The sequence below is a fragment of the Ictidomys tridecemlineatus genome, chromosome 2 (genome assembly GCF_052094955.1).
Source record: "Ictidomys tridecemlineatus isolate mIctTri1 chromosome 2, mIctTri1.hap1, whole genome shotgun sequence".
NCBI classification, from domain to species: domain Eukaryota; kingdom Metazoa; phylum Chordata; class Mammalia; order Rodentia; family Sciuridae; genus Ictidomys; species Ictidomys tridecemlineatus.
In genome coordinates this window covers 82,858,401-82,883,751 of record NC_135478.1, presented here as the reverse complement: position 1 = coordinate 82,883,751, position 25,351 = coordinate 82,858,401, and the positions used below count along the sequence as shown (strand labels likewise).

The 25,351-nt window shown below is 50.5% G+C and overlaps 1 protein-coding gene across 7 annotated transcripts in view; it reads left to right on the top strand.

Moving 5' to 3' along the window:
* The window catches only part of Hectd4 (HECT domain E3 ubiquitin protein ligase 4), a 177,864-nt gene extending 157,772 nt beyond the window's left edge, over nucleotides 1-20,092 (top strand). For 5 of the 7 annotated variants that reach the window (XM_078039056.1, XM_078039054.1, XM_078039055.1 and 2 more), the window contains exons 62-76: nucleotides 353-560; nucleotides 2,927-3,150; nucleotides 3,240-3,391; nucleotides 5,010-5,116; nucleotides 5,722-5,845; nucleotides 8,327-8,517; nucleotides 9,603-9,749; nucleotides 10,672-10,791; nucleotides 11,408-11,563; nucleotides 13,106-13,209; nucleotides 13,424-13,645; nucleotides 16,188-16,354; nucleotides 16,666-16,861; nucleotides 17,102-17,324; nucleotides 17,792-20,092. In XM_078039056.1, coding sequence (XP_077895182.1) covers nucleotides 353-560; nucleotides 2,927-3,150; nucleotides 3,240-3,391; nucleotides 5,010-5,116; nucleotides 5,722-5,845; nucleotides 8,327-8,517; nucleotides 9,603-9,749; nucleotides 10,672-10,791; nucleotides 11,408-11,563; nucleotides 13,106-13,209; nucleotides 13,424-13,645; nucleotides 16,188-16,354; nucleotides 16,666-16,861; nucleotides 17,102-17,324; nucleotides 17,792-17,928 — 2,478 coding nt within the window. In that variant the 3' untranslated portion in view covers nucleotides 17,929-20,092. Of the gene's footprint in view, nucleotides 1-352; nucleotides 561-2,926; nucleotides 3,151-3,239; nucleotides 3,392-5,009; nucleotides 5,117-5,721; nucleotides 5,846-8,326; nucleotides 8,518-9,602; nucleotides 9,750-10,671; nucleotides 10,792-11,407; nucleotides 11,564-13,105; nucleotides 13,210-13,423; nucleotides 13,646-16,187; nucleotides 16,355-16,665; nucleotides 16,862-17,101; nucleotides 17,325-17,791 lie in introns of those variants that run through there. The other 2 variants (XM_078039052.1, XM_078039057.1) reach the window with 2 other exon arrangements.
* The last annotated feature ends 5,259 nt before the right edge of the window (nucleotides 20,093-25,351 follow it).

Below are 25,351 nucleotides of genomic sequence, written 5' to 3'. Positions count from 1 at the left end.
TGCGAAGCGCCAGGTGGAGCACTTGCCTGCACTGCCCTCCCCAGTGTGGCCGGCAGCCACTTCTTTCAGTCTGTTGGCCTCCTCCTGGGGACTTCCTCAGCTCCATGTGGAGTTAACTCCCTGAGCATCAGGGTGAAGCCATGGGCCTAGCCAGGGTTTAGTGATAGATTCCCACTTGAGTTGTCCCCTAAGAAGTCCCCATTTGGGGTGTTTCTAAGGAAGTCCAGCACACACAAGGCGGGCAGCTCAAGATGAGGACAGGATTCTAGGGAAAGGTTGGGAGGGAAGATACCATGCATACCGAGTGCTCACTCTCAATTCACATCCTGACCGTTTTTCTTTGTTCACCCAGATAAGATCCCGAGCCAAGATTGAGAAAATTCGAGCAAGTTTATTTAACAATAATGATTTAATTGGCTTATCAAGTTTGGATGGTGAAGATGAATTGATGGAAATGTCCACAGAAGAGATTCTGACTGTATCTGTAGTGAACCAGAGTTTGTTTGATACTCAAGGGAGCCCGGGGTTAGAAGATTATTTCAATGATAAGTCAATTAAAGGTAGGTTTTGGATTTTAAAACAGAACCCTTTTGAGAGTAATTTCAGGTTTATAGAAAAATTGATCAAAAATTTCCCCTCCATACCACCGCCATTTCCTCTACTCTGAACATCTTGCATTCAAGGACTCCACTACCATCCCTAGGAGCTGCAGGATTTGAAATGAGCGGAAGAGTGACTCAGGGACTTGGGGAGGTGGGCACTCCTGCTCCAGACTCCCCTGGGGGCTTGCCTTCTGGGCAGTTTCTCCCTTTTGTCTAGCAGGGCTTCCCTTATCCAAGTACGTGTGTATTTATTTTGTTCTGTCCTGTGCAGCCAGAATAAACAAAGAATTTGCTGATAATTCTTTGCTCAAATGCTCGGGGACACTGTGCCTTACCCTTTCCAGCCCTCTCTTAGGAAAGAAACAGCTCCTGCTGTTGTTCACAAAGCCCTATTTCCCATCCCTTGTGTCATTCTGGAGACTTGTGGGGTAGGCCATGGCTGGCTTTCCCACATGGTACCAAGTGTCCATCCAGAACCCAGGAATTTAATGACTGCCCACAGAGCTGAATCCAGACGGGGCATCTGTCCAAGCCAGCTGTCTCCCCAGGCTCCCCTTCAGAAGCAGTGGGAGTTGTCTGTCTAATAATTAGCAACAGTTCTTTGTCATTATTTTGTTTTTATCAGTCTCTCTCAAAATGTTTAATGTGTGTTTTTTTCTCTAAATCTTTAATATTGTTTGAGATTTCATAGTAGAGTCAAGTTGTTTTGTATTTTCTAGGAAAAATATATAACACTGAGTAGAGGTTTTGTTTTTTCAAATTATTGTTCCCAGTCATGGAATTTGGAAATATTCCCTCAGCGCTGGGATCAGGGGAAAGTAAGTGAGGTCTTACGCCCAAAATGTAAGAGCTCCCCAAAATCAGCCATTAAGATACACGTATTTTGGAGAGATGGGAGGTCTAACTTAATGGTAGAACATATATCTAGCACATGCTAGGCCCTGGGTCCAACTCACTATCAAAAAAAAAAAAAGATGAATAATATTTTCATATGATATTTTGAAAAGTCAAATATAATACAACTGAACATGTGGTGCCCACTTTACAACCAGGTACTTGAGCTCAGGAGTTTGAGACCAGCCTGAGCAACCCAGAAAGACCCCATCTCCAAAGAAAAAAAATAATGTAAAATATCCACAAGGAACAAAAAATTAAAAATTAAAATGTCAGGCTGGGCTGTGGCTCAGCGGTAGAGCGCTTGCCTAGCATGTGCGAGCCACTGGGTTAGATCCTCAACACCACATAAAAATAAATAAAATAAAGGTATTGGGTCCAACTAAAAAATAAAAAAAAATTAAAATGTCATGTAAGGACAGCATCAAAATCAATGTTACCATTTTTTCCCTACCATATCAGGCTCCAGGACTGCTTGAACATCACTGTTTATATTTTAATATCATGTGTATTTGGGTTTTGTTTTTTTTCCAGTGTCTCCTTAAGTTTCCATCTGAGAGGCTACCTTGCTGCCCCTCAGTCCCAGCCCTGCTCCTTTGAGGGCGAGTATTTGCTCCCCTTTCCTGCCCATTTGGCGTAGAGGAGTCTACATGGGACGCCTGAGGGTTTCCCAGTCTTCACACTTTGAATCTGGAAAGTGCCTGGGTTTGGGTAACAGGCATTGACCTTGTGGGTTTTTTTTTTTTTTTTTTTTTTTTGCCTCAAATCTACAGGAAGTCTTTTCCCTGTGGCTAAATGGGCTCTGGAGAGTCTGGCCAGAGTGGTCGGGGGAGAAGGGAGCAGAGAAAGCAGGAGTGCAGAATTGTTATGTGTCCCTGATGCCCCCAGGAAAGGGCAGAGTGCCTTCTAGAGGGCTTGATTATGAACAAAAGAGTAAATATTTTCTCTAGCTCATGGTCGGAGTCTCTGTCACACATCAACAAAGGGCAGATCAACTCCCAGACCCTGTTTATCATACTGGTTTTGCAACATGTCCTCCAATAATGCAAAAACTCATTTAATAACTGCTCAAGAGCACATGGCTCAAACCCAGGGGACATCATTGCTTGCATGTGGCGGTGTCCAGAATGAGCTCTGAGGCATACCATTCCAGGGGAGCCTGTCATTTCCAGGCAGCCAGTAGAGGGGACAAGTGCAGAGGACAGCAGCCTGGCCCAGATATGGCTCATGACCCACTGAAATCTGAGTCACAGGGCTACACCTTACTGCATGGAGAGTTGAACACATTGTGTGCCCAGAGAGGGGGATCTTGTCACCTCCAGTAGATGCCTGTTGTCTGCACTCAAAACTGCTTTCTGAAACTACGGGGCAAGTCCTGGCCTAGTGTGCTCATGGCAGAACTGTTTTGCCCTCCTTCCCTTCTGTGGCAGGTGAGAAGCTGGTGCCTGGGGCCAGAGAGGTCCTGACAGAGATATTTAAGAGCTGTGCCCACTCAGAGCAGATGCTGAGCCTGACACCAGCAAAGCCCATCAGGGTCTCTGACATATATCTCAGCAAGGAGCAGATCAACTCCCAGACTCCAGGCAACCTCCTCCACATCTTCTTCACCAATGTCCGGCCTCCCAAGAAGGTGCTAGAAGACCAGCTCACCCAGGTAGTCCCCCACCCCCTGTGCCGTGCTGGGCCGCAGGTGCCCTTTTGGGTGAGCCTGAGACCCCCTTTCCCTGCTTTTGTGCTCTGCAGATCCTGAGGAAATATGGCGTGCCGAAGCCCAAGTTTGACAAGAGCAAGTACAGCAAAGCTGGGAAGGAGCAGCACCCCGTGAAGGTGGTGAGCACCAAGCGGCCCATCACCAAGCCGCCTGCCAAGGACAAAGCCGTGCTCAACAGTGTCAGGTGCACGCCCGCAGGACTCGGGAAGACGGGGCCAGCTGGCGGGCGGAGGCAGGGCCCCAGCAGGCGCCTGAGAGGCTGTGGCACTCTTCTGCGCTGCCATGGCCTCCAGCCCTCACCAACTGTGAAACTGAGCTCACAGCAGCCGCAGTGTGTGAAAGCCAGAGCTGGCGGCAGGAGGGCAGACGGTGCACGCCTGCCCAGAGGCTGAGGCAGGAGGGTCCCAAGTTCAAGGACAGCCCTGGCAATGTAGTGAGACCCTGTCTCAAAAAAAAAGGCGAGGGGAGCTGGGGCTATAGCTCAGCTGGTAGAGCGCTTGCCTCGCATGCACAAGGCCATGGGTTCAATCCCCAAGCACCACACAAACAAACAAAAGTGGGGAGGAGTTCTGGGGATGTAGCTCAGTGGTAAAGCACCATACCCAGTACCAAAAAAAAAAAAAAAAAAAGTATACATCTTTAATGTACAGACTTTTTAAAAAAAAAACTATGCTAGTAATGCATAGTTATTATAGATTAGAAAGATTAGAAAATGCATATGTGTACATAGGGAAAACTGAACTATGGCTGGGGGTATAGCTTAGTGGTAGAGCAACTGCTTAGCATGTGTGATGCTCTGGGTTCAATTCCCAGCACCAAAAAAAATAAAGATCATCCCAGACCAGCTGTTTCTAACACTGACACACAGAGCCTTTTATTTATGTGTGTACATTATTTTCTTAAAGCATGTGCAGTGAAAAGCCACTCTTCTCCTCTGGCCTTGCCTTGGGCCCCCCTGCCTGGGACAGCCAGCATCACTCACGTGCCTTCCACGTCACTCACGTGTCTGAGCACATGAGTGAACATGGACATGCATAAAGCTGGCTGGTGTACATGTGTCTGCACCTTGCTAGTCTGTTTAGTACCAGTTTTGGAGATCTTTCCAGACCACTACAGAAGAAACTCATCATCCTTTTTTTAGTGCTCCAACATGCTCCATATATGAATCTGTACATGTGCTTGATAGAATTTTCTTTAGGTATAAGTTTATGACTCTCAAATTTTCACCGTTGAAACTCTGACAGCCAAGTCTTGCCTGGCAGGAATGAATAGAGAAGTTGGTAATTAGCCAGAACAACTCGGTGTCCTTTCATTACTTGATTCGAGTAGCACTTTTAAATCAGCACCGTCCGTTCTGTGGGTATGGAAGTCCGTGCTATTGGTGTAATGCAGTGCTCTCACCCTGCCACATTTCAAGTGTTCCAGAGAGGAAAAACTCGTGATTTTACTTAACTTTAATTTAACCCCAAATTCCTGCATCTGACGAGTGTCTGCTTTGTTGGACACTGTAGCTCTCGAGTATGTAGAAAGAGTTTGAAAAGCATCTGCAAGATCCGGCACCTTGTAAAGCATTGATTTGCTGTGAAATTTGCTCAGTACATTTTTCTCACTCAGAACCAAGGCAGTCTTAACCCAGCCCTGTCTCAACCATGCGCCCTGAGCTGCTTAGCGGAGGGTTGGGGGAGCTTGTGTGTGTGTGTGTGTGTGTGTGTGTGTGTGTGTGTGTGTGTGTGTGTGCTTCTGTGCCTCCTGGGAGGAGGTGTGGACATGAGGAATTCTAATTCCAGTGCTTTGGTCTATAGCAGGACTGCCTTAAGTGAGAAGAAACCAACTGTGAAGCCCAAGTCACCAGAAAAGAGCAAACCAGACGAAAAGGATCCAGAAAAGTCGCCCACAAAAAAACAAGAAGGTAAATGAGCAGCGTGAACAGGACACAGCCTGGGAACCACTCCTGACCTGGAGCTGCACAGCCCACTCAGACAGAGCCTCTGGGCTCCTGCCTGCCGGGCTCCCTCCCACGGGGATCCCCCCACTCCCCACAGTCTGAAGTTTGGGCAGCCTTTCCGAAGACTTTGGAAAATATTCCTGGCCATGCCAGGATGCCATTTTTGTTGATTGAGTTGAGGTGAAAATAGTAGTTCTGCAAACACTGAACACTGAGATGAAAAAGGAAGAGGTGACAGGAGACTCCTGCCAGAGGCCCTGCCTGGTCCTCAGCTGGTGACCCGAGGCCCCAGCAGAACTGGGGAAAGCGGCTCCCTGTGATGTCGGTGGGGAGTTTCTGAGACTCACACAGAGGAGGGAGGGGGAGACCTGTTCTGTTGGGAGACCAGTGGGAGGCCGAGGCCTGAGGCCTCCCCTGTGCCTGCACTGCAGTGTGACTGGCCTTGGAGGCCTGGAGAAGGGATGGATCAGGTGGACCAGGTCACAAACAGGGATGCCAGGAGAGCACGTTGGGGACCCGTGTGCACAGTTCTTACCAAATTCCTGACGCTGTGAATACTCTTCCATCAGTCCCCGAGGAGAAGTACCTGACCTTAGAAGGGTTTCACAAGTTTGTCATCGACCGAGCCAAGCAGGACATCCGCAGCGTGTGGAGGGCAATTCTGTCTTGTGGCTACGATCTTCATTTTGAGAGGTAAGAGGGTTGTTGTCCCTTGAACCAGCTAGCTCATGGCTTGGGTAGCAACTGCAAGCGACACCAAAACACAGGTTCTGGAGCCAGTCTGTCCCCCCAGAAGCCTTCTGAGCTGTTTCCTGAATTCTCATAATCGTTAGGTGATTTTCCTAAACATTTCCAAACAAGCCCTGTTCTCTCCCTCCAAATCTGACTATGGACGGCATAGTCAGCACAGCCTGGCTAATGGAGTGCCATACACAGTGGCTGCAGCACAGCCCTGGGGCTGGCAGGCCAAGGTAAAGCACACTTGCCCACTGTGCCTCCCCTAGTCTCCTTCTTGGTCCATGTGTCTGTCCTATCCTCCTCTCATAAGGTCCTCTTATAAGGTGACCTATTAGAGTGGGGCCCCCTGTGACTACATGTAACCTCAGTTACCTCTGAAAAGGCCCTGTCTGCAAACACAGTGACACTGGGGGAGAGGGATCCACATGTGAATTTGTGGGAGGGACACAATTTAGTCAATAACTGGGACAATTTCCTATTCCAAAGATCCTTTTCCTTGGATTCCCCCTTCCCTCCAGTCTCTGCTACCCTCTGTCCCGCCCAGGCAGGGGCAACAGCAAGGCATAGCTGACCAGTCTCCAGGGACAAACAAACATGGTTTCCCCTTCCTGTCTCTTCGTGGATCCCAAGCAAATACATTTGCAGGACAGAGAGAGCCCTGCCCTCTCGATTGCTCTCCCACAAACCCACTCAGCCCTGCCCATAGCAAGACGCACTCAGTACTGAGAGGGGCTGCCTTGCACAGGCTGCTGCACACATCAGTTTTCAGAATTGAGAATTGTCTGCTGCTCAGGGCCAGCATCTCACAGTGAAGCCTCATAGTCAGCCCTCAGGTGGGGCTCAGCATCATGACGGAAGGACAGGTTTTCTGGACTTGTTTTATAAATCAGCAAGAGGGACAACCTTGGTTTTGTTGGAAAGTAGAATCACCTATTTGGGACTAGAAACTCATTTCTAACTGGGAAGGGACAAATTGGGCTAAAAAAAGACTGCAAATTGCCTAGTGCTCATTTGTGATAGAAGAAGGCCTGGTTCATGCTGGTCTGGGGTCACACGATGCCTTGACACCTCCTTCCCTCTTTGCCAGGGATTTGTCTAAGGCAGCCAGCCTAAGAGGGGCTGTGAGGGCCTCTCTAGGGATGGGGATCTAGGTCTCTCTATGAGACTCCTTGGATGGGACCAAGGTGGCCTGTAGTGAGGAGAGACAAGAAGGTACATCCCCAATTTCCCCTAGGTCCCCCTCCTGGGTGGTGTGGTCAGTGTGGTGTGTGGCCACTGGAGGCGCTGTAGGCACTGGCCAGGTGCCTGCCTGCCTGCTGGTTGCTACCCTGCCTTTTTCGGATGAATTGCACAAGGTTTGGAGAGGAAGGCCGTGCACACTGGACACCTCACACAAGGAGGCAGGCAATTCCCTGTGGTTCTGTGCCCCAAAGTGAAGGCTGCCTGATGCTCAGGGGACGTCTTTCCCAGTGTTGCCCTGGGAACTGATGACTTCAGTGCAGCTGAAGAAGGGCATGCTGTCTGCAGTCTGCCTTTCTCCTACCACTCGGGGTCATCCGATTGTGGTGGTGTTGCACACGCTCCCATGATGCTCAGCGTTCTGTTGTTGAGCATGGACTAATCTACCCAGCAGAGCCCCAGCAGCAGGCAGTAGCCTCTGCTCCTGCTGTGCTAACGCAACCCTACGGCAAGGCCCTCCTGAGCACCCTGCGGACCAGCTGGGCCAACAGCCCTGCACGTGGATGCTGGAATAGGACGCAGGGCAAAGGCTACTGATGTCCAGCAGCTGGCCCTGTGCACATGGATGTGCTGGGCATGGCCACGTGCTTGGCAAGCACCCTCTCTCTGAATTCCTTTGAAAATGTGACAGGTTCTGGCACCATTTTGAGCTCATTATACGGGTAAAGAAATCACAGATGCCAGGCACGGTAGTGCACGCCTGTAATCCCAGCAGCTCGGGAGGCTGAGCAGGAGGATTAATCGCATGTTCAAGGCCAGCCTCAGCAAAAGCAAGGCCTTAAGCAACTCAGTGAGACCCTGTCTCACAATAAAATGCAGAATAGGGCTGGGGATGCTACTTAGTGGTCAAGTGCCCCTGAGTTTAATCCCTGGTACCCCCCCCCAAAAAAAAAATTGAAAACACAAAGTCGGTGTACATTTAGCCTGGGTCACCATATGTGACCTTGCTTTCACCCTAACACAACAGTACACGTGCATGTTGCCAGAGGTTGCTCTGTGCATACTCCTCCCTGGAATGCTCCACAGGCCTGTTTTGAAAGAGCTCTTCCGGTGAGGAGCAGTTTGAACACCAAGAAAGCCCTGGAGGCTGGGCAATTCCAAGCACACTCCAGGGCTGGATGTGGCTCTGTAGGAGGAATCAGCCCTCATCCTAGAAGACAGCCCCCCACCTGGCCCTTCTCCCCTCCCCTGCCCCAGGTGTGCCTGCATTGATGTCCGACATGCGCAGAAGGCCTCAAGGAAGTGGACCCTGGAGATGGATGTAGCTCTCGTGCAGTACATCAATCGGCTGTGCCGCCACCTTGCCATCACACCTGCAAGGCTCCACCCCCACGAGGTTTACCTGGACCCTGCCGATGCCACTGACCCCAGGGTGGCCTGTCTCTTGAGTATGTGGCCCCTTGGAGTAACCCCTTCCCTAATGCCCAGTGGGGACATACCCTGTGACAAGCAGTGTTTAGAAGGGCTAGATGCCATTTAGACATCTGTTACAGAAATACTTAGGGGCTCCTTCTACCTGCTAGGTGTGTAGAGAGAGGGGGAGAGACAGGCGGCTGTGACCACGGCCAAGGGAGTCTCAGGCCTGTTCCCGTGCTCACTGCAGCAGGGTGAGGCCACAGACTGAGAAGCGCAGGGCTGGAAGGCAGTGCCCACCACGGTGCTCACTGCCGCTCCCAGGACCCTGCTCCGTGCACATGCTCCTCTAGGCCAGGCTGCTGTGGGAGTGTGAGAGGGGATGGCCACCTGCATTATCCTGATGGGGAAGCAACGAATTTTTGTCGAAAGCTAGGAATATATTCAGAAAATAAGGGGCCAGCACCCACACCTGGATCTGCCCCTGGGAGCAGGCCCTGCCAGCGCCTGCCGGCCCCATGAGCTGCTGCCTCACCTGGCAGTGGGGGCAGGGCCTTGCACTTCTGGACACAAGGGGGTAAAGGCGGGCAAGGACTTGTCCCTAACTTCAGTCTCTTGTGGTGGAGTGTGCCACAGGTGTGAGGGTGACAGTTAAGGCAGCGTGCCAGTGGGTCTTGTAACCTGGCTGGACGCAGTGGTGCGTGCCTGGTGTGGGGCCTGGTTGAAAGGCACCCAGGACTCTGCTATTTTGGATTTCCTGTAGGCTGTAATTATTTCAGGTGTTTGAAGAGTTAAACAACATAAAGCTGGGGCAGTAGTAGAGCCCTTGCCCTGCATGCACATGGCTTGGGGCTCCCTCCCAGAGCCCACCCGAGGCCCAAAGGAAGGCTGAAGGGCCTTCCATCCTCAGGACCCCACACTTGCCTTCTGTTTGGCACATGTTCAGGCACGTTGAGGGTCCTTGCTCACTGATAGTGTCTCTGGGGTCCCAGGAATAAAACCAGCCCCCGGTCCCACTGTACATGATCCTCCCCAGTGACAGGGACCTCCTGAGTTTGCTGAGGTAAGTGTGTTGGGCTGGCTTGGCGGAGGTCCAGCATGACCGTCCTATCCCCCTCAGATGTGCCCATTGAGAGCCTGCGCCTGCGCTTCGCTTTGCTGCAGTCCCTCAACACCACGCTGGAGACCTTCTTCCTGCCCCTGGTGGAGCTGCGCCAGACACCCATGTACACCCACAGCATCGCGGCCCTTCTGAAGGAGGCCAAAGGTCAGTGCCTGGGCCTGCCTGGACCCTGCAGGAAGAGAGAGGTGACCTTTAAGGCACTAGAGCCAGAACCTCCAGGCAGAATGACCAGGCCTTTGTCCAAACTGCCTAGAAGATGCCCACTGCCCACCTTATGTCTAGCAGACGGGCATCCTCTGCAGCAGCAGAGCCTCCAGTAGAGACCAACCACAGCCAGGCGCAGAGGCCCACGACGGTCATTCCAGCAGCCTGGGAGGCTGATGCAGGAGGATGGCCCAAAACAGTCAGCCTCAGCAACTTAGTGAGACCTTGTCCCAAATAAAAATTTTAAAAGGGGGGGGGGTGGTGCTGGAGATGGGCTTGTTGATTAATACCCCTGGTTCAATCCCTGATACCAAAACAACAAGAAGAAAAGAAAAAAAACTTAACTACAGCAGGGGCAGGGCCTTGTAACCTGGCTGGGCGCAGTGGCACGTGCCTGTAATCCCAGCGGCTTGTGAGGCTAAGATAGGAGGATCATGAGTTCAAAGGCAGCCTCAGCAACTTGGCAAGGCCCTAAGCAACTCAGTGAGACCCTGTTTCTAAAAGTAAAAAACAGGCTGGGGTCGTGGCTCAGTGGTTGAGTGCCCCTGGATTCAATGCCCAGTACCAAAAAAATAAAAATAAAAGTGAGCACTTTGTCTACTCAGTTTTGCACCCTCCTTGTTTGTGTCGACTGCAGAACAGGGTCCCCCGCTGAGCAATCAGAGGGTACATGAGGGCACTGAGCACTTGGATAAATAGCACAGTCACGCTTCACATTGCCACAGTGTGGCACTTGAGTGCCCTGCCTAGCACCTGCCTAGGGAAGACCCTGTGGCCACCATAGCCTCTGATGGACACAGAGGTGACTGAGAAGGAAGGGAAGCAGCCCCGCCCATTCTTCTCTCCCAATTCCTCTCTCCAGGGCTGATCTTCTATGACACAAAGGTGACCGTGATGAACCGAGTGCTGAATGCCACTGTGCAGAGGACAGCTGACCACGCGGCACCCGAGATCACCTTGGACCCATTGGAAATTGTGGGAGGTAGGGGTGGCTACAGAGAGCAAAATGGTGGTGCCTAAAAACTGGGTGGGGCTGCCCAACACAGAAGGAGCGACTAAGTCCTCCTTCATCTGGCTGCTGCTTTCATTGTGCTCTGGAGCCCCAGCATGTGGCTTCTAAGAAGCCCAGGGTGACCTCAGGGCCTCCTTTCTCAACAGCAAGAGACGGAGCCTTCCTTTACCCCATGGCCAGGCCTCACTGTGGGGCAGCACAGCAGGGTTCTGATGGCCATGTGCCTGCTGATCGCTGGGCTCTGTCATCAAAGGGCAGGGGCGCACCTACAGGACGGCTGGAGTCTGCAGTAGCCCCACACACTGGCAGAATGCAAGGACTTGAGGGAGGAGCCCCCTGGAGGCACTCAGAAGCCTCTAGAAGATGAGAAGGACCTGGGCCTCATCTTTGGAGGAGGGAAGGAGGTTCTAAGTGGTGGGAACCACTTAGCAAATGCTTAGGCCTGAGATATTTGAAGATGCGAGGACAGAGGGAGGGCACAACCCAGAGGCCAGGGGAGCAGACTGAGCCCAGCAGGCTGCTTCCACGATGGAAGGGTAGGGGACAGCCACTGGACGCTTTGACCCACTCCTCTCTCGCTTCCCAGGGGAAATCAGAGCTTCTGAAAACTCCTACTTCTGCCAGGCTGCCAGGCAACTGGCCTCTGTGCCATCCTCTCAGCTCTGCGTCAAGCTGGCGAGTGGCGGCGACCCCACCTACGCCTTCAACATCCGCTTCACCGGGGAGGAGGTCCACGGCACCAGTAAGAGTCTCTCAGGGCTGCCCTAGGGAGTTTAGAATGCGGGGCCTCCTGGCTGATTTCCCCTGAGCTGCCCAAGAGCCCCCCAACGCTCTGCAGGAGCCAGGTCTTCTGGACTGACCAGGACCCACTGACCAACCCTATTCCCATGTGAGAGCTGGTGCCTGCAGTGGTCTGGGGCGAGGCCACTGTCCTTGTGGTAGGTCCAGCAGAGGCAGGTCAGTTCTTTTCCCGGGAAGAGCCCAAGCTGAGGGGCTGGGTGGGCTCGGCTCAGGGCACCAGGTAGGCCTAATTTCAGTGGCATGTGGCATCATTGCACTCTGCACTCTCTGGGAAGTCATGTTTATTTAGCTCTAGACATTCTAGAAGCGTCTCCGCCATGGGTGGGGGAAGAAGCCTCACTTCTCTTCAGCTGGGTGCACTAGGTGGGAGGGAGGAGGAAAAGTCCCCCAGCTCTGTCCTCCATTTCCCGCGGTCTGTCCTTGGGACACTGTTGCCAGAAGTGGCAGGGAACACTGGCCCCCTGGCAGACCCCCAGTTCTGGCAGAGCAGCTGATTCACTGAGTACTCAGAACAGGCCAGGCCTGGGCCAGACACCCTGCCCTGCCCTTGGCCTTCCCAGTCTCTGCAGTCAGGAACCTCCTGCCTTGTGGCCAGGCCCTGCCATCAGCCCCCATACTGGGCCTCAGGGGGGCCCTGTGTGAGTGTAGCTGACCTTAGGGCACCTACAGGGGCACTCACAGGGAAGTCCAGGGACAGATGAGGAGTTTTGTAAAAAAAAAAAAAAAAAAAAAAAACAAAGATATTTGAAAGGCAGCAGCAGAAGAGCTGGAAGATGGCCATCCTATGTGCGTCAGTGTCCTCTAAATCAGCACACGCTCCAGGAGACCGCCTGCTCCCAGCAGGGCCCAGGGGAAGGAACAGGGACCAAACAAGCCTGCAAATCAGGGCAGGCTTGGGCTGGGGCTTTAGCTCAGTGGTAGAGCGCTCTTCTAGCATGTGTGAGGCACTGGGTTCAATCCTCAGCACCATATAAAAATAAAATAATAAAATAAATAACGTTGTGCCTACCTATAACTAAAAAATAAATATTAAAAAAAAATTAAAAATCAGGACAGGCTTGGCACCAGGAGAGGTGCTGCCCATCAGGCTGGGCTGCGACCTCACTGAATCCTCTGCCCAGCCTGCAAGGCTCCGCCTCTCCCCCATTCAATAGAGGCATGACTGAACCCCATTCAGAGAGGTCCTGAGAGCAGGGCTACCCCTGGGTCACCCAGCGAGTGAGCAGCAGAGCAGGATTTTACTCAGCTCCCCCAGTTCTGCTCCACCATAGCCACAGTCAGGTTGACAAGAATTAATCTTCCGGGCTAGGGTGTGGCTCTGTCAGAGGCTTTCTAGCCTGGTGAGGCTCTGGGTTCAGTCCCCAGCCCTGCAAAAAGAGAAAAGATTGATTGATCTTCCAGGTCTCGAGGTGAGGTGGGAGGGAGCCTCCAGGCACTCCTCCTGGGGACCCCTGGGTGCTGATCCAGCCTGTCTGTCCTGCAGGTGGCTCCTTCCGCCACTTCCTGTGGCAGGTGTGCAAGGAGCTGCAGAGCTCTTCGCTGTCGCTCCTGCTGCTGTGCCCCAGCTCTGCTGTCAACAAGAACAAGGTGAGACCATGGCAAGGCGGTCCAGTCGCAGGGTGGTGTCAGCTCCCTGGTGTACGTCCTCCTAGCTCTCTGCCTTTCAAGCACCTCTCTAGTCTGGGTGGGCAGGCCTTGCTGTGCCACCTGGGTGAGCTCGGGCCTGTGGCAGCCTCTCCTGCCTGCGGTGGGTGGGCGCCAAGGACACCTGTTCAGTGCTGCCTCTGCCCCTGCACCTCAGGGCAAGTACATCCTGACGCCCAGCCCCATCACCTACGGAGAGGAGCAGCTGCTGCACTTCCTAGGCCAGTTGCTGGGGATCGCCATCCGGGCAGATGTCCCCCTTCCCCTGGACCTCCTGCCCTCCTTCTGGAAGACTCTGGTGGGGGAGCCCCTGGACCCTGACCAGGACCTGCAGGAAGCAGACATCCTTACCTATAATTACGTCAAGAAGTTTGAGAGCGTAAGTGAAGGCTCATTTTCTCTGGGTGGCAGCAGGGCCCTGGGCCCCCCCCCCCCTCCACTTGGCTTCAGGCGGGCCCCAGCCCCACTATGAGGAATGATCCCCAAGAGAACGCTAGCGGTGTCAGGAGGGCTGGTGTTGGAGCTCTGGCCCCTCCCTGCTGACTGAAGAAATCGGGGGTGATGTGACCTGCTCTGCCAGGCCCTCTGCTTACAGTGTCTGTCCCTGAGGATGCAGGTGGAGGGTTCTTGGCAGCTCAAAGAGAAGAGGCAGGGGGAGGCACCACAAGAAGGTCTGGTTTCTTTATTTTTGGTCCAGTTTTTAAATGTTTTCACCAGTGCATTATAGTCATACATAATACCAGGGTTCATCTGGATACAGTCATATATATAGGCAACATACTAAGGCCCACGTCAGTCCCCAGTACTTCCCCTTTCTCTCTCCTCCCACCCTTTTCCCCTGTCCTCCCACCCTTTTCCCCTCTCCTCTACTGAACCTTCCTTTTATTATATTTATTTATTTATTTTTAAAATATTTTTTAGTTGTAGTGGAACACAATACCTTTATTTATTTATCTATATATCTCTATATATCGATCTCTTTATATATATATATAGTGCTGAGGATCGAACCCAGGGCCTCACACATGCTAGACAAGCACTCTACCACTGAGCCCCAGCCCTCACCCTTCCTTTTATTTATATATTTTTTAGATGCATGCTTTATAGATACACAGGAAGGGGAAATTTGCCGTGGCGTGCTCACATACGCACACAAGGGCCCAGTGATCTCTCTCATATCCAGTTTCATCTTTAAGAGTCGCTCAGGGGCCTCAGAAAGCCCGCAGGAGGTCAGCCCTGTGGATCATCTGGGATATACCACAAAGGCTTTGAAATGGAGTCCTTCCTCCCCTCCTTGAGCACACCTGAGACACCAGTGGAGGCCACGGCAACATCAGACCAGCCCCTCCTGGAGGAGCAGGTGGCCTGTGCTCCCCGGCTGCTGGTGTGGCTGAGGCTGTTGGGCCTCTCTTCCTCCCGTAGCATCACTGAGGCCCAGGTGGGCCGGGCTCTGGGCCCACTTCCTGTCTTCATGAAGTTTCCAGACTGCTTCCTGTATGTAAGGGCCCATGCTGAGGTTTTAGTCCATCCTCACAAGCCCGGGAAAGGGCTATGGGAAGTGCCCTGCTGGCCCTGGCCATCCTCGCTGGCAGAAGGGCAAAGAACTCCGCCTGGCTCCTCAGCTGGAGAACCATGGCAGCAGTGTGGGGAGGGTCTTGGAGAGCCCTTCCAGTCCTCCTCTGCAAGGGCCCTCCGTCTGCTATCCATGGCCGCAGACCTCCACAGGGCGGTTTCAGGTGACTCTACCAACAGCAACTTCCAGGGCCACTGAGGCACCTGGTGGCCAGGGTCTCTGTAAGCAGCCAGCCATGGGAGCAACAAAGCAGGGGTCTTAGATGTCACCCTGCTGCTCTGCAGAAATAGGACTGCTGAGTCACCCAAAGGGGCTAAGCAAGGGGTCTGCCCCCTGTGTAAGCATCTCTGTCAGACACGGCTCTGAGAAGTCCTCTGGGGCTCTGCATGACAGCAAGGGACTGGGACTACAAGATAGTAATTAGGGATGCTACATGAATGCAGATAGTAGTCCAGCCAAGGCTTTCAGCTGAAGGGGACCACAAGGCCATTAAGGGAGGCTAGCTGTGCTTCTGCCAGCAGGATGCCTGCAGCCTTCACTGGGAAGGGTGCCACCGAGAACAGAGGGTGGGTTCCAGCACTCCCAACTGTCACTATCCTCAGCAGCTGCAGGCTGCTCTCCTCTGGATCATGTTGTCATCTCCCCAGGAGCCCAGTACACTTCTTCCAGTGACTTTTGGACCTTTATTCTGGCAAATGGTGGAAGGCAGTGGCCTGTACATGTTCCACAGGTAGAATTAAGTCTGGGCTCTGGTGGCAGGTGACAGGAATACCAGGTTCAACTAACTTAAGAATATTTAAAAATATATAGTCACTCTTTATAGGTTTGGCTTTGGGCAGAGCCGAATCCAGGTGTCTTAGGTTGGATGCAGTGGCGCACGCCTGTAATCCCAGCGGTTTAGGAGGCTGAGGCAGGAGGATCGCCTCAGCAATTTCGTGTAACTTAGTGGGACTGTCTCAAAGAACAAAAAGGGCTGGGGATGTAGCTCAGTGGTTACGTGCCCCTGGGTTCAATCCCTGGTACCAAAAGAAAACTTAGTCTCAGTCTTTCCCAGACGCTGGCAAAGATGGCCTCCGTAGCACCAGGGGTGCCATCCTGTCATCAGAGTCACACCAGCATAAGAAGGCTGCCCCTTGAACACAGTATTAGGAAAAACCCAGGAATTTGGATCTCATTAGCTGGGTCTAGGGCACAGACCCAAAGCTGAACTGACAGCCTGGCCTGTGTCCCATGCCCATTCACAGCCAAGCTGTGTGGTGCCCAGATAGATCTCTGAGTGCCACTGTCCAGGGGCATTGGCAGTGCGGCGGGCAGTAAGCCTGAGTCTGCCCTGCCTGTGTCCCTGCAGATCAACGACGAGAGCGAGCTGGAAGCCCTGTGCGCCGAGATTGCCTCCCAGCACCTGGCCACCGAGAGTCCTGACGGCCCCAGCAAGCCCTGCTGCAGGTTCACCTACCTGACCATGACGGGCGAGGAGGTGGAGCTGTGCAGCCGCGGCCGGCACATCCCTGTGGCGTGAGTATACATCGGAGGGTCTGACCAAACCAGTCAGCCAGGGTGACAGTGGCACTGGGCCTGGGTCAAGTGACAGGTGGGAATTTCCCAAAGGAGGGGACATTGGGCACCAAGAAAGATGGTCTTCAGCTGAAGGCCTTTCTCAAGGGCACACCAGAAGCCAGGGAGGAGTGAGCTGAGCTGCCAGGACTGGGACCCCGGGGCGCTTGGGTCTGAGGCCACTGGAGAGGCTGGGGGCCTCTGGCTGCAGCAGTGTGGCCCCAGATTCAGGCGCACCCTGTCAGCCTCTTGGGTGTTCTCCCTCACCCCAGGTGGGAGAACAAGGACATCTACGCTGCAGCCATCCGCAGCCTGCGCTTGCGGGAGCTGCAGAACGTGGAATGCGTGACAGCCGTGCGCGCAGGCCTGGGCTCTATCATCCCCCTGCAGCTGCTCACCACCCTCAGCCCCCTGGAGATGGAGCTGCGCACCTGTGGCCTCCCCTACATCAACCTCGAGTTCCTGAAGGTAGGCAGCCCTGGGCCAGGCCGGTTGAGCAGGCTGTGGCAGTGGACCTGGCACCCAACGTTGCCCTTACCTTTGATGGAAGGCCGCAGCAACAGCTTGTCTTCACACTCTGTCCTCACCATGGACTGTCACTGTAATCTCCATAACTGCCCTGTGCTTGTGGCCCATGTGTAGACTCCAAGGCTGGGATGGCTCAGCGGCGACCCCAGCCTGCTCACATCTGGGGTCTCTCCTCCCCAGGCCCATACCATGTACCAGGTGGGGCTAATGGAGACGGACCAACACATCGAGTTCTTCTGGGGGGCCCTGGAGACGTTCACCCAGGAGGAGCTGTGCAGGTTCATCAAGTTCGCCTGCAACCAGGAGCGCATCCCCTTCACCTGCCCCTGTAAAGATGGGGGCCCCGACACAGCCCACGTACCCCCCTACCCCATGAAGATCGCCCCCCCAGATGGCACAGCAGGTACTGGCCCTCCCACTCCCATTCCAAGTAGGGACACTCAGGCCCTTCTCTGTTTGGAACCGGAGCTGTCAGGCCTGGCGCAACGAACGAACAGGATCCCACAGACCAAAATCCAAAACATAAGTGAGGGGAAGGGCCGGGGAGGAGCTGTGGCAACACAATCCTGATGGTGCAGATCTCCTAGCATTTTCAAAGAAAATGAAAACCCAGTATTTTTTTAATCTCCTAACTTTATTTTGGTGGGGGCTGGGGCTTAAGCCCAGGGCTTGGCTCATGCTAGTCAGGTACTCTACAACCTAAGCCGTATCCCCAGCCCCAAATCTCCTTTTAAATACAGAAAAATAATTTTTAAAAAAATTTTGTTGGCCAAACAAACCCAGAGGCAGAGAGGCCAGCCGACCTCCCTGGGCCCCCCATAGCCACATGCACCTGGTCCTCTGACGTTGGCCCCCATGTTTCTTCTGTAGGTTCCCCAGACTCCCGCTACATCCGGGTGGAGACCTGCATGTTCATGATCAAGCTCCCCCAGTACTCCTCTTTGGAAATCATGCTGGAGAAACTGCGCTGTGCCATTCACTACAGGGAAGACCCCCTAAGTGGCTGAAGTGAGCAAGCCGAAGAATTAGGCTGTCACCAGGGCACTCACTGTGCCATCCTGGGAAGCCTGCGACTTGACTGCAGGCGCATCCCTCCAGGGCCCAGCGTGAGGAGTTGGCAACATTTTGCTTTTCTGAACTTTCGTCCACGTTCTGGGGCCTCCTGGAAGACTTAACCTTTTGTCTTTGTACGTTTTGTGATGGGTTTGATTCTTTTGCTGCCTGTTTGTGGTATATTTGTAGGATAGTCTAGTTCCCACACAGTTGGTGTCTAATTTGATCTTCCTGGAAGTTGTGTCTCATGATTCCCAGATTCTGATGCCATATGGCTCCTGCTGGTTCCTTTTCACAGGACATTGCAGCAGAAGCCTGGGCGTGACATAACTTCAGCCACACAAAGTGTCCTGTTTTTTCTGCAGTGTCTCCACAAACACCTGTGGCCAGCCCTGCCCACTGGCCTCAAGCAGGCATCTCTGAGGCAGCGCCTCCAGGCCTCCTTCCATCTTGAAGTGGTTGGGCCAGTGCCCAAACATGCAGGGGACACACAGGGAGCTTTTTGTGTTAATCTTCCTGCTTTAGAATCTGTTCCTGGGAATAAGCCTGTGGTGGTTCCCCGTCTCCCACCAAGACAACCCCATCTGCTACCTGTCTCTTCTGGGCCTCTGGTCAGTTTCCCCTGGACTGCTCAGGAGCAGAGGACACAGGGACATTCCTGGCCTTAGCTCAGAAACAGTCGAGATGTGTCCCAGCTGTGGGAGTTGAGGCATACTCAGAGCTAGAGGGACAGTGACCGAATGGGGCCTTTTCTGAAACCGCAGGAGTGAGAAGCACACGCTTCAGGCCTGGCCCTTCCTCCCAGCACGTGAGGGTGCAGTGGAGGGGCTGCTGTGCCCATTTTTAAGACTGTCTGAGGTGCTCTGCTCAATCCAGGGTCTGCTTCAGAACTCAGACCTTCAAGTCCAGATGGAGGCTCCAGGGGGTCCCTCTGCCCCTCTGGTGGCCTACCCAACACTCCTAACCCCGAGTGTGTGTGTGTGGTGGGGCTGAGCTGCCTCCAGGCTCACTCGCTGCCCCAGTGCATTTGTGCCCCAAGTAAGTCTTTGTCCAATGGTACTTTGTTCCAGAGCAGCACATGCCATCTTGCTGGACGCTGTCATTTTGGGCCTTGCCAGTTCTTACAGAACTACAGCATTGTATTTATTGTATGATATTGTGCATACAGGAAGCCGTGTGCCAGTGCTGTCTGGAAGCTTCAGTGTGCGGACTGGCTAAGAAAAAGGATGTGCTCCACTTTCCTCTGCCATGACCCGGCCGGCTGGAAAATGTGTGGGTTTCAGGGTTAGAGCTGTTCGCATCTATCTCCTCCCTGTTAAGCTTAGAAAATGCAGTAAGGACCATTTCAGAAAAGATTCCCCAACCTGATGGCAAGACAAACCTAGGATTAATGGTGATGGCTGTGTCAGTGTCACATGATGCAGGAGTTGCCCCTAGAGGCGAGGCCAGGGCCCGCAAAGCAGGTCCCCTGCTCAAAAGGAAGATGGTTGGCTGCTGCCTCCCCCGGGGCCACAGCCCCCTTGATGGGGGAGGGGGGGTCACATCAGGAATATGTTCCTGACAACAAGGATCCTCTTATTTCTGCAAAATGAAAGAGCCTTGGAAATGACTAGAAGTGGTTTTTCCTCCCTGTATCTGATTCTTGGTTCCCTCCAATCCTTATCCCTTGAATGGACTTGGGTTTCTGTCAGCTTCCTCCCCAGGAGGGGCTCAGGGAGCTTCTGTTGGCCCATCACTCGGTCACATGACAGCTGTGAGTGAGATGTCTGCTGCCATCTCAGCTGCTCCACCCAGAGAGCACACTGAGGTCCGGACAGATCCAAACCTTGGCCCTAAAAATATGTGCTGTAAAGTGACTTGATGTATATTTATTCTAGTTATTTATGGTTGCATTTAACAGACTTTTCATTCAATCTGATGCTATTTACACCATGCTGTGTAAAGGAAGCTCACTACAGGAAAAAAGTCTCACCAATAAATAACCTTCATCTAATTCTGATTTACCCTAAGAGTGTGTGATCATGTACTCTTGCTGAGCAAGTTCAAAGGCTGACATGCTCAGATGGCTCTGATACTAAGTGCCGCCAAGTGGCTAGGAATTAAAATGTTTCTAATTATTATGGTCTCTTTGGACTTGACGTGATTCTTAAACACTTTATGCTTATGAACTACCCAACCTCTTGAGTCTATGCTTTTCATGTAGAAAGTGTAATTAAAAGGGTGGAAAGCCAAGATCAAGGCTAAGGCTGACCCTGCATGTTCTGTTAGTGGGGATTTTCTGTAAGCAGGCTGTTGTACGGAAGCATCTGACCACCCTAGACCACAGTCCTCCTTCTGGGGCAGCCTGTAGCCACACACATGCAGAGGGAAATGAATGCAGGAGAGAGCTGGAGACCTGGCTCGGCCCTCTTGTTGCACAGGGAGCCACCACTGCTATACCTGGGAGAACCCAAGGCCATTCTCTGATTGCTCCCCTCCTGCTGCTTTGTGGGGTGTCTTCATCCACATCACTTCCTGTCCATTTTCAACTCCTCCCTTCTTGTACTTGAAATCATCTTTTCATGGAAAGGTCCTGAACATGTATTCTCTTGTACCAGGGAATGAACCCAGAGGCACTTAAATACAAGTTTTATTAAGAGTTGTGTATTTTACTTAAGAGTTGCTTTGGGTAAGCTGCTGGGGCTGGCTTTGAACTCGTGATTCTCCTGCCTCAACCTCCCCAGCCGCTGGGATTATAGGCTGAGTATGTCTCTATAGGGAATGCAAGGGCCGTGGATGAGGAACAAGTGGCTTTTCTTCCTTCTTTCTGTCTGCATTTCGAGGTGCTGGAAACAGGGAACACAGTCACCACTCGCAGCAAGGAGCCCTATAAGGCTTGAGAAGCCAGAGAAAGAGGCCTAAGCTCCCAGGATCTGCCTGCTCACCAGTGCTGCATCTATCTCCTTAGACTGCCTCTCAAAAACTAAATCCATCAAAAAGGATGCCACCCAATAAGACTCATCCTCAGGAGTCAGCAGAGAAATACAGATTAAAACTGGTAGAAAGACAATCACATGGTTGAGGAAGGTATGAAGCAATCTGACTCCACCCACTGCTTTGGAGCTGTTTTCGGAAAACTGTCACCATGTACTTGGGAGTTACCAACAAATCCACACATGGCATTCACCAAAATTTGTGAGCACGGTGGCGCACACCTATAATCCCAGCATCTCGGGAGGCTGAGGCAAGAGGACTGCAAATTCAAAGCCAGCCTCAGAAAAAGCAAGGTGCTAAGCAACTGAGACTCTAGTCTCTAAATAAAATACAAAAAAGGGTTGAGGATTTGGCTCTGAGGGAATGTGGCTCGAGTGCCCCTGAGTTCAATCGCTGGTACCAAAGTCCTTGAAGAGGAGAGAACCAGACTGAAAATCTGGACAAAAATCAAAATCTCTCCACTGAGCACCAACAAGGCCTCTCCCAGCCACACAGCAGATTTTTTTTTTAAATATTTGTTTTTTAGTTGTAAGTTGAACACAATACCTTTATTCTATTTATTTTTATGTGGTGCTGAGGGTTGGACCCAGGGCCTCACACATGCTAGACGAGCACTCCACCCCTGAGCCACAACCCCAGCCCCAGACAGCAGATTTTGTACCAAGGATTGAACCCAGAGGCACTTAACCATTGGGGCACATCCCCAGCCCTTGAACTAAGACAGACAAAGACATCTGGGGATTTCCAAGGAAAATAAAGGCCAGCTGAGGGCCCTGTGGTGAGAGCTTGGAAGGGCTGCTGAGTGCCACACTCAAGACACACAGCCAGGAAGCATCAGAGGTTTGAGGGAAAGTCTGCAATAGTAAATGCTAAAACAAAAAGTTCCCAGATACAGAAGAAACCCAAAACCCAACTATGCCACACAGGGAGTTAAAAAAAAAAAAGCAACCATCCACTAAATTGAGTGTGTGTGTGGGGGGGGTATATTGTGAAGATAAAAGACATGGGTTTTGAAAAGTAACATAATTTTGCTCTAAGGATGAAAGAACAAGGTTAAGAAAATCTCTCATGAAATAGGATAAAAACAATATAAGCAGGGCATAGGGATGCACACATGTAATCACAGCAACTTTGGAAGCGGAGGCCAGAGGATCACAATTTCAAGTTCAAAGTTACCAAGAGCCTGATCTCACAATAAGATTTCTAAAAAGGGTCAAGAATATAGCTCAGTAGTACTACGTAGCCTTGGGTTCAATCCCCAGTACCAAAAAAAAATAGAAGTTTAGAGAAAATCCATGAGGATTTTAGAGTGTCAACATCTAACTATAACTAGAATCTTTCAAAGGGAGAAAAAACAGACCTTGCAACATAATGATTCAAGAAAATTCTGAAAAAGGTCATGAGTTTCCAGGCAGAAAGTGATCACCTAGCTCTTTGAATGGAAAAAGCACACACCAAACATGGGGAGGTTTCAAATACCAAGGAGTGAGAACCTGAAAAAGCTTCAAAAGAGGAAATTTAAGTGCAAGTCCAAAGACATCAGACTTGATAGCAACCTAGAAAGTAAAAGTAAAAAATACATCCAGTGATACTTCTAATTTTAGCCAGACCTACCAAAAAGAAAAAAAAAAAAAAAAGCAATGGAAATTACACAAATGATAGAATTACTTAGTCATGGCATTAGGCCAATTTTCCATGTTTAAGAAGCTAGCAAAATTTAAGTAAGTATAGACATAGAAAACATAAACATGTTGAATTTGAGTTGCTTTGAAGTGAAAAATACACAAATACACTGAATAAATTAATGGCAGGTTGGAGATGCAGATTTAATTTAATGGCAAAAAGCAATGGCAATGACCATCTGAACACAGCAAAAAGAATTAAAAAATGTGAAAAGAACATCAGTAAACTCGGGCAACTTCATATGATCTAATACATGGGGGCAAAGAAACAAAACGATTAAAGAAATATTGGCTAAAACTTTCCAAATTTGGTGAGAACTATAAATCCAAGGACATAAGCTTAATGAACCTAAGCATAAGAAACAGAAGCAGGCAGGGGAAGTAGCCTAGCTGGTAGCACACCTGCCTCGCATGCACAAGGCTTTGGGTTCAAACTGGGAACAGTGGCACACCCCTATAATCCCAGCAGCTCAGAAGGCTGAGGCAGGCGGATGGCAAGTCCAGCTTGAGTCCAAATTCAAGGTCAGCCTTGGCAACATTAGTGAGACCTTCTCAAAATAAATAAAAAGCTGGTGACAAAGCACCCCTGGGTTCAATCTCTAGCATCACATACACACACAAAAAAAGGGGAGAAATAAACACCTTTCCAGTTTGTACTATGTCAAACTCAAGTCCTTCAAGCAGAAGGAAAACACACCAGATGGATATCTGGATCTATAGAAAGAATATCAAAAATAATAATTACATGGGTAACTTTTAATAGAAATGTTCCTTTTCCTAAAACTCTCTAAAAGGTAATTGTTCAGTCAAGAGCAGTAGTGCACCTGTCGCCCCAGTGACTCAAGAGGTTGAGGCAGGAGGACTGCAAGTTTCAAGTCAGTCCTAGCAACTCAGCAAGGCCCTAAGGAATTTAGCAAGATTCTGTTTCAAAATTTTACAAAAAGGCTGGAGATTCATGGCTCAGTGGTTAAACATTCTTGGGTTCAAACCTGGTACCAGAAACAAATAAATAAAAATGAAAAATGCCTGGGATGTAGCTCAGTGGTAAAATACTCCAATATGCAGTGGCTGGGAGGAGGATAATGGTTCAAACAACACCTACTGGGGGATTTATAACAAATATAGAAAAAAAGGTGTTAATAATCGCACAAAGGCTAGAAAGAAATGAAATATGCTACGGTAACACCAAAAATAGAATGGTACAATAGCACTTGAAAGAAGACCATAATAAATTAAAGGTGTACAAGAGAAACCTAAAGGAATTAAGTAACAATAAAGAGTCCTAACTAGGTACAGTGGTACACACCTATAACCAAGCTACTCAGGAGCCTGAGGCAAGAGGACCACAAGTTCAAACCAGACTGGGGGATTTTTTCAAAATAAAATTTAAAAAGAGGCACGGAAGTATTGGGAATATAATTTAATGGTGAGAGCTTGACCAGCATGATCAAGACACAGGGTTTAATCCCCAATACCAAAGAAAAATATAAACAAATAGCAAGATCGGTGTGTTTAAACCCAGTTACCATCAGTATAATGGCACACGCCTGCACTCCCAGTAATTTGGAAGGCTGAGGCAGGCACATCTCAAGTTTCAGTTCAGCCTGGGCAACTTAGTGAGACCCTGTCTCAAATAAAACATTTTTTTAAAAGGACTGGGATATAGGTCAGTAGTAAAGTGCTCCTGGGTAACAAAAAAACAAAAACCCAACTACCACTGGACACAGTGGCACATGCCTGTAATCCCAGTGGCTCAAGAGACTGAGACAGATGGACCTCGAGTTAAAAGCCAGCCTCAGCAACTCAGTGAGGCACTAAGAACTCAGTGACAGCCTGTCTCTAAATAAGATATTTTTAAAAAGGGCTGCAAGGGCTGGGGTTGTGGCTCAGCCGTAGAGTGCTTACCTAGCAAATGTGAGGCCCTGGGTTCGATCCTCAACACTACATAAAAATAAATAAAATAAAGGTATCATGTCCAACTACAACTAAAAAATCAATATTAAAAAAAAAGGGGGGAGGCTGGGAGCCAGTCACAATGAAACATGCCTATAATCCCAGTGGCTCAGGAGGCTGAGACAGAAGGATTGGGAATTCAAAGCCAGCCAACAACAGCGAGGGACTAAGCACCTCAACGAGACCCAGTCTCTAAATAAAATCCAAAAATAGGGCTGGGGAAGTGGCTCAGTGGTTGAGGGCTCCTGAGTTCAATTTCCATCACCAAAAAAAAAAAAAAAAGGGGCTGAGGATGTGGCTAGGTAGTTAAGTGCCTCTGGGTTTGATCCCCAGTACCAAAGGGGGGGGGAACCCAACTACCATAAATAATTAAATGTAAATGGCATAAGTACCCGAATGAAAAGGCACAGACTGTTAAATTGGACCCATAGCAAATTAAAAAAGAAAAGAGAAAGAAAACTAACAGCACAAACGTGGAAAATAACCAAATATTTGAAAAATAAATTTCACACTAATAACTACCCACTGCTCAAAGAAGAAACAAAAGGAAAAATTATAAAATATTTGTAATGCAATGAAAATTAAAAAGCACATCAAGGTTTGTGAGATGCATCTAATGTAGCACTTACATGGAAATTTATACCAATGAACACATAATAAAATATCTCAAATCAGTCAAAACAAGTCAATTTTGACTTTAAGAAACTAGAAAAAATTAAGATCAAGAAAGGAAATGATTAGCCAGGCACAGTGGCACACGCCTATAATT